Here is a 13,260-nt window from a genome sequence, read left to right as displayed (position 1 = left end):
TGACCGCTCAGAACCTGCAGCCTGTTTCAGATTCTGTGTCTCCCTCTCTCTCTGCCCCTCCCCTGTTCATGCTCTGTCTCTCTCTGTCTCAAAAATAAATAAACGTTAAAAAAAAATTAAAAAAAAAAAAAGAGTACATGTTCTTCAACCTACCTTGGCTAAATACATTGGGTCCATTCTATGGGGAAGGGGAAGTAAGTGGCAGTTTCAGACACACTTCAGATAAAACATCAACAAAGGTTTCCATTTTCATGGGTCTGCTTTATGCAATTCAAGAGTGTTGCTCATTTTCCCCTGTGAAGAGAGAAGTTTGTCCTGTGTTTGGACAATTTTGAGGTTTCCCCATTTTAGTCTTGATGAGAGAAGCACTAACCTCTGTTGACTCCACATTAAGTGTTGGATGTTCTGTCAAGTTCTTCCCAACTTTTCCCCAAAGAGGTGCTGTCTGCTGTCTTCACTTCACCTTGCTTTGGGCCACATGTTTTGGAAGACTTTTTTTTTTTTTTTTTTAACAATAAAAGCATTTGTTAACATAACTGATTTCACTTTTTGCTCAACCAAAGTTGTAATAATGCAACTGTCAACTGGACCTTCTCACTGGTATGAACTGCACTGTCACTCACAATGCTAGTTGATATCATTTCAATCTAGAGAAAAGGATCTTGATAGTTTGATAAATCTGTACATTCTCATTTTAGTTCACGTAAATTTTGGTCAGTAAAATAGCCCTTGGTCTCCTGGTGACTATCTTCACAGACCCCTAAGAATCTAATGTCACATAGTTGGTGATTTCCCTGGTAATTAATTATTAATCAGGTACCTTCTGATTAATTGCAAGTTGATTGATTGTTCTCAGGAAGTCAGTCAAATTGTATATCATTGGAGGAATATCTTCAGATAAACTGTTTTGCTAAAATTTTTCTTTGGCTCATATTTGTTTGTGTATTTATTTTACTTTATTTTATTTTATTTATTTTTTAATGTTTATTTTTGAGACAGAGAGAGAGCATGAGGGGGGAGGGGCAGAGAGAGAGGGGACAGAGGATCCAACTCTGGCTCTGTGCTGACAGCAGCAAGCCTGATGTGGGGCTCAGACTCACACACCACGAGGTCTTGACCTGAGCTGAAGTTGGATAGTCAACCGACTGAGCCACCCAGGTGTCCCTGTTTATGCATATATTTTATTTATTTAAAATTTTTTTTTTAAATCTTTATTTATTTTTGAGAGAGAGAGAGACAGAGTGTGAGCAGGGGAGGAACAGAGAGAGAAGGAGACACAGAATCTGAAGCAGGCTCCAGGCTCTGAGCTGTCAGTACACGGGGCTTGAACCTACGAACTGCGAGATCATGACCTGAGCCGAAGTTGGACGCTTAACCAACTGAGCCACCCAGACGCCCAATGCATATATTTTAAAACTTATTTATTGTTCATGGGTGAGGAGGGTGTGGAGATCTATATGTACTCAAGATGATTTCGTGTGCATTTTATGTATTTTGAATTTCATCAGCCCCACAAAGAAGGTCTCATTTATCCTTTTCTTTTCTTTTCTTTTCTTTTCTTTTCTTTTCTTTTCTTTTCTTTTCTTTTTTAAGAAAATTGAGGGTTAAGGGATGTCTGACTAGCTCAATTGGTAGAGCATTTGACTCTTGATCTAGGGGTTGTGAGTTTGAGCCCCATAATGGGTGTAGAGATTGCTTAAAAACAAAATCTTAAAAAAAAAAAGAAAATTGAGGGTTAAGAGGATATCACTTACAGTGAGTGGTAAAAGCCTAAATTTGACACAGACTTGTCTGATGTCCTTTCTGACAAGCCATGTTCTCCCAAGAAGCAGGCCCACACTAGCAGAAGCTGAAGAAGGAGCAAAGAGAGAGCGAAACTACCTTCTTTATGAGTATGGGTACCTTATTACATCTTCATGCGTATTTAAGTATACATGGTCAGTGTACTTTATTTATCTGCTCACTATGAAATGAAATAGGATACATTTTTAAACATGATCACATAGAAATTGTGGAAATATATCAACAGTGCACTGAAGTGAAGATCTATCAATCACCAGATCTACCTGGCATCCAGACCATTCCTTCGGCCCTGGTATTCATGAAGCATTTCATTAAAACTCTTGTTTCTGTTATTGCAATGTACATCCTTACTATATACCCCAGCTCTATCAGACAAATGAATAAACAAACAAGCCAGCAAAGGGCAGAGAATCTTTAGGATGCTATTCTATAGTTAGAATAATAAAATAATGGAAGCTAATGAAATACAATTAAGTAATCTACAATTTCTTTTTTGAATAGGTAATGCATTCATTAATGTATTAAAAATATAAACTAGTGTAAGGTAAAAGGCCTTAGTCTCATCTCTTTTTCTATCTTATTTCCATCTTTCCACCTGGTTCCCTTTTCATACATTTGCCCCGTGAGATGATTTTATTAGTTTCTTTCTTGTTCTTCCAGAGTTTCTTCATGCAAGTATAAACCAATGTAAATATATATTCCTTTCAACCCCAAAGTAACTACTGCTCTGTACTTTTCTTTTTTCTGCCTAACAGTGTATTTTATATTTGCATGTCAGTGTGTAGAGAACCACTTCAGTTTTTTATAGCTGCATAATGTTCAATGTAATGTGTACACTATAATTTGGTTGACCAATCCACTATGGATGAGTGTTTGGGTTGTTTCTTTTCTTTTCTTTTTATTTATTTCTTTTTATTTTTTATTTTTTAATTTACATCCAAGTTAGTTAGCATATAGTGCAATAATGGTTTCAGGAGTAGAATCTAGTGATTCATCCCCTATGTATAACATCCAGTGCTCATCCCAACAAGTGTCTTCCTTAATGCTCTTTACCTATTTAGCCCATCCCCCCACCCACAACCCCTCCAGCAACCCTCAGTTTGTTCTCTGTTTTTAAGAGTCTCTTATGTTTTGTCCCCCTCCCTGGTTTTATATTATTTTTGCTTCCCTTTCCCTATGTTCAACTGTTTTGTGTCTTAAATTTCACATATGGGTGAAGTCATGTGACATTTGTCTTCCTCTAGTTTCGCTTAGCATAATGTCTTCTAGTTCCATCCACGTTGTTGTAAACGGCAAGATTTCACTCTTTTTGATTGCCGAGTAATATTTCATTGTGTTATATACCACATGTTCTTTATCCATTAATCTGTTGATGGACATTTGGGCTCTTTCCATACTTTGGCTATTGTCGATAGTGCTGCTATAAACATTGGGGTGCATGTGTCCCTTTAAAACAGCACACCTGTATCCTTTGGATAAATACCTAGTAGGGCAATTGTTGGGTCATAGGGTAGCTCTATTTTTAATCTTTTGAGGAACCTCCATACTGTTTTCCAGAGTGACTGCACCAGTTTGCATTCCCATCAGCAGTGGAAAAGAGTTCCCCTTTCTCCACATCCTTGCCAACATCTGTTGTTGACTGAGCTGTTAATTTTTGCCATTCTGACTGGTGTGAGGTAGTATCTCATTGTGGTTTTGATTTGTATTTCCCTGATGATGAGTGATGTTGAACATTTTTTCATGTGTTTGTTAGCCATCTGGATGCCTTCTTTGGAAAACTGTCTATTCATGTCTTTTGCCCATTTCTTCACTGGATTACTTGTTTTTTGGGTTTTTTTCTTTTCTTTTTTAAAGTGCACTCTATGCCCAACATGGGGCTTGAACTCACACCCCCGAGATTAAGAGTCACATGTTCTGCTGACTGAGCCAGCCAGGCACCCCTGGGTTGTTTCTAATCTTTTGCATACTAGCTCACATTTATTGGACTAAACTTAGTATATTCCAAGCAAGTGCTAATTGCTTTACTTAGATTTATTTCGTATAACAATCCTATCAGTTAGATAATATTATTTCCACTTTTTAGGTGAGGAAACAAGAGGAACAAAGAGGCTGAGTAACTTGCCCAAGATTTGAACCCAGACTCTCTGCCTTTAGGGCAGATATTTGTACACAGATTAGTGCCTTTTCGCTTTCAGGGGAATTCCTACTTTTAAGAAGTTTCTAGTTATGTGTTTGTGACTGTGCTTTACTGTTTTCTAAAACTTTATCACAAACATTTGAAGAGTTAGTTGTATAATTCAGAATTTTATTTCTTTTTTAAAAAATTGTATTTTGAAAAAAAATTTTATTTATTTTGAGAGAGAGTGTGCACTCACACGTGCATGAGTGGGGGAGGAGCAGAGAGAGAGGGAGAGAGAATCACAAGCAGACTGCTCACTGTCAGCATGGATCCCAACTTGGGGCTCTATCTCACAAACCGTGAGATCACGACCTGAACCGAAACCAAGAGTGGGATGCTTAACTAACTGAGCCACCCAGGTGCCCCAGGATTTTATTTCCACACACTCATTCTTTATTTTTCCTTGGCCTTTGGAACATGCAATGATAAATCTGACATCAAAATATATCTGTGTAAAGGCAGCTTAAGGAGGTAAAGCTTAAAATTATGGCACAGACTGAGATTTTGGGAAAGCAATTACTTTTTATTTTATGGTTATAATATGCTGGATTCTTGATCTGGAAAAACAACAACACAACAAACAACTCTCTGTGTAGACACTCCGAGTTTACTGTGCAGATCAGATAAATGACCTTGTCCTTTGCTAGTCACCCTTCCCCTGCGGGTCTTAATTCAGTTATGGAACCATGAGAATCTTAGCATTTTGTGTCTTCCTTCTCAGAGCTGCTTGACTTAATTCAAATTTAAACCAAATGAAATGTATCTTCGAATTGCAGGCTACTGCCACAATGTGCATTGCAGATAACTGAAAAACCCAGCTGACAGCTAGAAACCCGAACAAATCCAGGCCTTCTCCTAAATTTAGCAAGTGCCTGCCACTATTGAAAACCATAACGACAAAGTGTCTTATCGCTTCCTGATTGTACTTTGATCCTTGCTATCCTTGCCATCTGCGGCCACCAGGGCAAAGGCTTGTCCAGTGTTGTAAAGGGCAAGGACAATGGTCTAAAAGAAAGTATGATGACCTGGAAATACTTCTTAATCTATTTAAACCTTAAACATCATTCTTATGAGGGATTGGATGCCAATCTAGTGATCTCGCTTTAAATTAATGCAGGCAGACAGTCTCTCCTTTGCTGTCTTGCCCACTGCTTCTTTGCAGTGTATTCAATAAACTTCTCTTTTAAAAAATAAGAAAATAAATAAATTAATGCACAAATCACAGTATTTAATGCAGTGCTATCAGTATTGATGGGCAGCATCCTATTAGGTATAATGATAAAGCATTTAACAATCATTGTTTTGCTGAAAAATTCCTTTAGATAAGGTATTGCCTAGCAGCCATTTTTCATTCTCAAACTATTCACACAGTGACACTTTAATGGAAAAAGAGATACTACCTGGAGTACTTATTAGCTTAACAAGCACTTGACTTGGAGACTAAGATTCAATGTTTTTCACTCCTGAGTGTTTTAACTCCAGGGCCTAATACTCTTCTCTTACTCAAGGGACTGGAGCATGCCTGCCACTAGGGGATGCTGTTGCTTTTTGCTCTAACTTCTGGCAGTTTCAATTCTGACCTTCTCAGACTCAACAGAAGAGAGAAAAGGAGGCTTCATCCTTCCTCAGCAAGTTTATTCCTCTTCTGCTGCTAGAGTCAGTGGAACAATTCAGAATGAAATTGGCTTGTTAAAATGTTTTCAGATATCTCCCCAAGGTGGGCCATAACAGCTTCTTGGTATCATCAGTGATCTGTTTCATTAGAGTCTGGGGATGTTAAGGTTTTTGAGGTGTTACCAAGAGAAGTGAAGACTAATGGGGAATAGGGAGTGTGTCATAGCAAGAGACAGGGAGAGGGCTGAACCCCTGTGGACCCTTCCCTAGTCAGCAGAAATCTGCTTTCCTCTTCCACTGATTCGGAATTGGCTTAGACGTTTGCTGAAGTGCATCTGCTATGCCAGTTTTTGAGGTTGTCAGAAATACAAGCTCTGGGGTCACATGAATTTGGAAAATTCTGGTTTGAAACAACTTTTAAGAAATTTTACTTCGTGTACAAGTTTTAGAACATTTAATGCATTATAATGCATTGTGGCATGTGTTTTGTGAATCTAAGGCTGAGTACTGGCTAGGAGTAGACACCATAATGGTGGTTCTCAATGGAGGAGGGATGATTCTGCTTCCAGGGGGCATTTGACAATATCTGGAGACATTTTTGACTGTCTAGGGAAGAGTGTTACTGGCATCAAGTGGGTAGATACCAAAGACGCTGCTGAATATCCTCCAGTGCACAGGACAAGCTTCGTCTACCCCCTCTACCAACAAAGAATGATCATGCTCCAAAGGTCAGTAATTCAAAGGTTAAGAAACTCTTCTCTATAATACATATAGCTTCTTACAATTAATTAAACATAAAATTAATGATTTTTTCTTGAGATATCTTGTAGCACCAGAGTGGAAAATATGTGGGGAAACTCTGCCCTCAGTTTATCCACAATGTTTTAATTATGTTTCAGTTGCCAAGTGGTGAGGTTTTCCCTCAATACTATTTCTCTTTGAATTCCGTATGGCACTTGTCACTGTTGACTGACCTCTCTGTATGTTTCTCCTGAATTGGCTGGACACTGCATTGTTTTGGTTTTCCTCCCCCTTCTGTAACCTCTCTCGCTTCTTTCTGGCTCTTTCCCTTCCTTCTGCTCCCTGAGTAGTGGCATATCGTATTGTTTTATATTTCATTGTGATCAGTCTCCCATGATTTCACTTATGTGTCCTCATGCCAGTAGCTCTACCTATATCCTTGTCCCAGGTATTTCCTATATTTCTTTCCAAAAAGATCTACATTTCTGGTTGTGTGTTGGTTATTTTCTCCAAAGTAAAATGTCCCCTCTCCAAAATCACCTCTTCCTCTTCAACTTCCTATTTCTGTCCTTTATTAATTTGTTTACATTCTTCTAATTTTCTCAATCAGACATGAAATCACGTTTAATCACAGCCTTGTGGTTCTTTATCTATCCCTTCTTAGAGGAGGCTTTGATTCACTCTTGTCTGACTACTGAAATGAATTCCAAGTTACATGTCCTTCTTCCCCTCCTTACCTATGTGGTCTGCATATTACCACTGTTTTGATCATCTGAAAACATCACTTTGATTCTTTCTTTAAAACTTCCATTGAGTGAGTTTCCATTGTCCTTTGAATAAATTACACACAACGCATGCCAGCAGTCAAATTTGCCACAGTACATCTCCTACCTACAGTTAAAGCCTTTGTTCCAATGACTTCTCCATTGACATTCCTCCTGTTGAAGAAACATTGTTTATGTGAGAGTAAAGATGTGGTGGAGATGGGAGAGTGAAAAGCACTTGGGGAAAGGAAGTTTTTGTTAACTTTTTAAATGATCTCTGGCATACAGTCTCTGGGAGCTGGACAATTCAATTTCTACGTTATTGTAGACACACTGTATGCGTGTGACTCATCCTCTAGACTAAGGATACTTTATAAATGGGCTCATATGATCTTTATGGCATGTAAGGAATGAAAATAATAAAGGATATTGCTCAAAGCTTCTGTCAAAATCTATAGCCTGTTATATTATGCATCCTCAGTAAATATTTGTTGAATTTAGAATAAAAAATTAATGAATGCATTCATGCATGAATGACAAGCTACTGTGGAGGTGCTGTTGGTATCCTGCTTATATTCCCTTAGCACTCATTGCTACAGGACAAAGGCAAATGTCTGCAAATATTGCTAATACCAGCAACCATCTACTTGAAGGCTTTTTTCCCCCCTAGCTACAGGTGTGTGCTCAGCTACCCCCCCAGAGCAAACTGAAGTGTCAGAGAGTTGATGAGTCTAGGAACTACCCTCAATCAATGATAGGATATTGGTAGATACATTCCTTTAGTCAGAATAATTCTGAGAAGCGTTCTGCAACATCTCTCATTTCCACATTGAGACTGAGTTCCAATTCCCACAGTGGTATCTTGCATGATAAAGTACCATTTACTGACCACCTCTCCTTCCTTGTCTCACTTTCCCATCTCCCAGCAATGCTTTGTAGGATCACTTCTCAAAACGGAAAACAAAACAAAAACAAACAAAACCTCACAAAAAACCCAACCAAAACCCAAGCCAAAAGACCAAACCAAAGCGCGCGCGCGCACACACACACACACACACACACACACACACACACACACTCAGACACACACAAAACCAAAACCCTATTTTCAATTGATTTCCTCTCTCAGAATCTGCTTTCAGGAGGAACACAAACACAAACTAAGCCCCCAAATGTGGAATTGCACACTGAGTACGTAAGAAGAGTCCATAACATCTGGAAGTCATACAATTGGAGTTGAATAAAACAAACAAACAAACAAACTTTCAGGAATTAGAGGTCATCTTCTCTGTGGCAAAATTTCTTCCACACAAATTACTAATGGTTTTAACAAAAGATGTGTAAGCTATCTTTGGAAACCCACTGTCAATTTATGAGGGAAAGGTGAGGGTTGTTCTCTATTTTCTTTTTTTTTTTTTTTTCAACGTTTATTTATTTTTGGGACAGAGAGACAGAGCATGAACGGGGGAGGGGCAGAGAGAGAGGGAGACACAGAATCGGAAAGAGGCTCCAGGCTCTGAGCCATCAGCCCAGAGCCCGACGCGGGGCTCGAACTGACAGACCGCGAGATCGTGACCTGGCTGAAGTCGGACGCTTAACCGACTGCGCCACCCAGGCGCCCCATCTATTTTCAAGCTCTTTGGATAAAGAAAGAAATAAATCATTAAAACTGGGAAATATTCACTAATGAAATGTTTAGTTATAAAATCACTCAACTCAGAAAATCCTTTCCCACTTAACACTTATGTCTTTCCCACTCATAACACCCTAGTAGCAAGTGTCAGAATATTTGGCCAAACTGTGTGAATAAAACCTAGCTCAGCTTTAATAGTGTGAGAAATAAGCCCACTGTTCCAATCGAAGGAGGGATGTGGGGACTCGGGGCACAGTAAAGCAACGCTTTAATCAATGTTCTTACAAGAGCAGGTGTCTGATGGACAGACACACTCGGGGCGGTTACAGCAGATAATTTATCTCCTACTATTCAGGTCCCTCCCCTGATTCCTCATTGGCTGAATACTACAGAGGTTACAGCTTTACCCAGACAATGCCTATGCCCATGTAAGGCAAAAAGTAGTCTGATGTACATTCCTTGAGGTGATGCAGAGACTTCAGTTCTTTGGCACATGCTCATTGCAAAGACTGCGAAAGTAACCTTGCCAAACCAAGAGGGAAAGAACCAGGAAGTGAAATGTCCAAGGATTTGGGACTCCATGGTGGGGGGGGGGTTTGTACATTTTCCAATAGGTTGGAAATTAACCTATTGTTAATAGGTTAATAGGTTAATAGCTCCCAGCTGTCAGCACAGAGCCTGACGAGGGGCCATGAGATCATGACCTGAGCTCAAGTCAGATGCTTAACCAACTGAGCCACCCAGATGGCCCTAGACAGCACAGCTTTTATTTGGTACTTCTGAAAATGAATCATCTCCCTGCCTTCTCACAAATAGAAAATCTGAAATCTTGCAAAAAAATAAAATACAGCATTCATGAAACCTCTGGAAGTGATGTTGGGAACTGCTAGAATAAATGCAAAGCTGTGGAGAACAAGGATCTAGCAGAGTTAGACAAGACAATAACTGAAGAAGGGAAAATGGACAGTTAATGACCATGATAGGAACTTTCCAACGATGATCTGCAAGTCAATGGAATAGGGAAAGCACTTGGGAAAAATTAGTGAGGCTTTTAAATATGTTTGCAAAAGATGCTTTTTTTTATCCATCTGTGAAAGTCAAGTGTGAGTCATGGATGTAATATTGTGTTAGGATATGTATATGTGTGTGTGTGTGTGTGTGTGTGTGTGTGTGTGTGTGTGTGTGTGTGGTGGTGTTGTTTGTTTTGTTTTCCTTTCTTTTTGTTGGGGGAGGTGTGGAAATTCTACTCCAGAATGTTCCATTTACCTCCTGAGTGACAGAACTGAATTTAAATCCTTTCATCTCAAAGTTTGGTGTACAACACACTTTAAGAGAATCATGAAAACATCTATTTCATTTAGAAGATTGAAACAGGAAGGAGGCTTATCCTTTGCCTTGTACAGGGTCTCCTTTGGTTGAAAATCACTTAAACATTGAACTGAGAACATTTGTTGCCTTTCTTGATTTACAGATGTTTTCTTAGAACTACATTGCCAAACAGTCCCAGCTGGCTGTAGCTAAGGCCTGTGTAAATTGATAAGAAGCATCTGGCTTCAAGACACCAACTAAGTACAGGGGCAGGCTCTTTGTGTCCCCAGAGAATCTGGTTGGGGTAGGAACTAAGTCTCAGAACGACTTGCTGTGTTTATGAGTGAGTGCCAAGTTAATCCCCAGCAGGAAGAGACAGGGACAGAGCCCACTGCTGGGCTCTTCCCACTGTTGAAAATTCACCAGGAGCTCAGCGGAAATTTTCTTCCTTTCTTCTGCCCTGAGTGTTTTCCCAAACATGAAGGTAAGATAATAATTTCATTACTTTTGTAAGTGAAGCGATCTCAAAAGGGAGTGAGGCTTAACTGAAATGGCTCAAATAAGGAGAAGACATGGGGAAATAGGAAAGAGAAAGATATGGGGATAACTTAAAAAAATCCTTATTTAAATATATTTAACAATTCAGACAAAGTGAATTCCTTTTTCTTGTTTTGCAGTAAAATTAGTGGTTCGAAGGTATGGAAATGAGAGTGGAGACTATGTTTATGAAAGTCCTGAGAAAGCCATCAAGGAAAACAATAGTGCCATTGTTATTTTTAGGGAAAAATACCTGTCGTGTATTTTGTTTGTTTGTTTGATTTGCAGCTATGCAATGAGTCCCCATGATCTGACTTATCTAAAAGCTTTATAGAAAAGTGAGTTCGGAAACTTGGAACTTTAGAATTTGGAATCCTGGACCAAAGGGTCAGGAATGTGAGAGTGGAAGACACAGAGAGAGGAATGCAATGAAAGGCTTACCAAATGTACATGTTGGCCCAGTGCAATGTAGCCAAATGTTAGAAAAATTACTATTCAACTAAATACAGGACCAAAGACAGCAACTTCAACTCCAACTTATTTATTTTTTAAATGTTTTATTTATTTTTGAGAGACAGAGACAGAGAGAGAGAGCACACAAGCAGAGGAGGGGCAGAGAGAGACAGGGACAGAGGACCTAAACAGGCACTGCCCTGACAGCAGCGAGCCCATGTGGGGCTTGAACTCATGAACCATGAGACCATGACCCGAGCCGAAGTTGGCCACTCAACCCACTGAGTCACGCAGGGGCCCCAATTTTTGTATCATTTTTAAAAAGTTTTTAAAATGTTTATTTATTTTTGAGAAAGAGCACAAACAGTGGAGGAGCAGAGAGAGAGGGAGACAGAATTTGAAGCAGCTCCAGGCTCTGAGCTGTCAGCACAGAGCCCAACACGGGGCTCGAACCCATGAACTGTGAGGTCGTGACTTGAGCCGAAGTCAGTTGCTTAACCAACTGAGTCACCCAGGTGCCCCAAGTATCATTTATTATTAATTTATGATTGTTCTATCTTGTCCATTTGTTAAGATACTCTTTCTGAAGGTGGGAAATGATAACTTGATGACTTGTTTTCAGGGACTTAGCTAGCAAATTCAAGAAATTCTTTTGGTTAATAGATTCAGCTTGTGTAACTCATGAACAGAACTGCCTTGTAATTAGGCAGATCTTCAGAAGTTACAATAAGGAGTATGTATATGGGGAAGGTGTTGGCAAAGGCACTGCTGAAAAAAAATGTATATTCCCTAAAGCTTGATTGAAATTCTTTTAAAACACGTGTAATAATAGAATGTTAAGAATGAATTTTTTCATGATGACTGCTTTGGCTGAGAGTCAAAGGCCAAGAAGAATAAGTGCTCAGTATCCCCACATTTTAAAGTGAGATACTGGACATTCAAAGCAGTTTTACAAAAGGATAGTGTCCAGTGACCTTTGGCTATCCCCATCCTCCAGAATATACAGGATCGTGCCCCTTAGAGTATAGGGGATGTAGGGAATCATACTCTAGTCATGTCTGGGAAAATCTAAAGGCACAGGCTGGTTTCCTAGCCTGCCATTAACAGAGTTAATCAACACAGCATTATTGGTTACATTCTGGACATCCAGAGTCTGACAGGGTAAGGATGTGTGCAGGTATCGTATGGACACAATCTGGACCTTTAGAAAGGAGCCAGACTTGGGTTGTCAGGGCTATTGCCTGAGAAACTGCCTGCAGGATGAAGCAACTCCAACAGGCAGCATCCATATGGAAAAGGAGTCCCAGGAGGCAAGCACTGGGGAGAGTCAAGTGTGATAAACAAAGAGATGAATCATTTTTGCCAAGAGCATAGTGGTTGTAGATCACCAATGGGGGCCATCCAAAGAACCACAAAAACACAGTGGGAGATAAAGACTTGGCATTCAAATATCCACCACATCCTGGGTCACCATTATGGACTCCAGCTGGATTAGTCACACAAGACCCTTTTTGGCTCTTGTCCCTCTCCTGTTGCTGTGACTTTGAAGAAGACAGAGGCAGTCTGGGGATGTGGGGAAGAAAAGCAGAACAAGGAGGAGGAATTTGGAATCAGACTCCACCCCACTCCCATTATGAGCATCCAGAACCCAGGAGTAGGAGAGACACTTAAAATTGGATATTGAATTGAAATTTGACTGTTAGAGTGTTTCAGAATCTTTGTTTTCCAAAAATGTGACTATCTGTTAGTGCCTATGAGTGACCAATAAAGCTATGGAGATAGGCTTTCCCAGGGACGGAAAAAGAAGTTGACAGCATGGAGTAAAGATATATTGTTGAAAAACAGAAAAATTAACCCAAACCCTTGTAGGTTTTTTTTAAATTGTTTTTAATCCTTGTACTTTTTAATTAAAAACAAAACCTGTAGAAGGTGTTGCTTTATGTTATGTGCTTTACCTGCTCATTAAAAAAATCACATAAGTATTCATACCTCCCCCCACTCATTTCCAGCATGCCCATAGCTGTTTGGTTATGCTAATCAGAATAATAGGCTAAAAGCTTCTGAGAACAATAAAAGACAGAAGTGGGCAACTAGGACTTTACAACTGAAAGGAAGATACCTAATAAGATGGCAGGTGATCCAGGAAGGCAGGGAGAAGGATCTGGAAAAAATGTTGGGAGGCCACTCCACAAATACATTGAAAGAAAAGGTTTGAGGAGGTCAGGGAG

At 39.6% G+C, this 13,260-nt stretch overlaps 1 protein-coding gene across 3 annotated transcripts in view; it reads left to right on the top strand.

Annotated features, from left to right (window-relative positions):
• The first annotated feature begins 10,250 nt into the window (after positions 1 to 10,250).
• The window catches only part of C7 (complement C7), a 56,511-nt gene continuing 53,501 nt past the window's right edge, over positions 10,251 to 13,260 (top strand). For 2 of the 3 annotated variants that reach the window (XM_019811484.3, XM_003981508.6), the window contains exon 1: positions 10,383 to 10,526. In XM_019811484.3, the coding sequence (XP_019667043.2) occupies positions 10,521 to 10,526 (6 nt within the window). In that variant the 5' untranslated portion in view covers positions 10,383 to 10,520. Of the gene's footprint in view, positions 10,527 to 13,260 lie in introns of all 3 variants that reach the window. The other variant, XM_019811479.3, reaches the window with a different exon arrangement.

This window comes from Felis catus, chromosome A1 (genome assembly GCF_018350175.1).
Source record: "Felis catus isolate Fca126 chromosome A1, F.catus_Fca126_mat1.0, whole genome shotgun sequence".
NCBI lineage: Eukaryota > Metazoa > Chordata > Mammalia > Carnivora > Felidae > Felis > Felis catus.
Note: the sequence above shows the minus strand (reverse complement) of the source record. Positions and strands in the feature narration are given on the sequence as shown.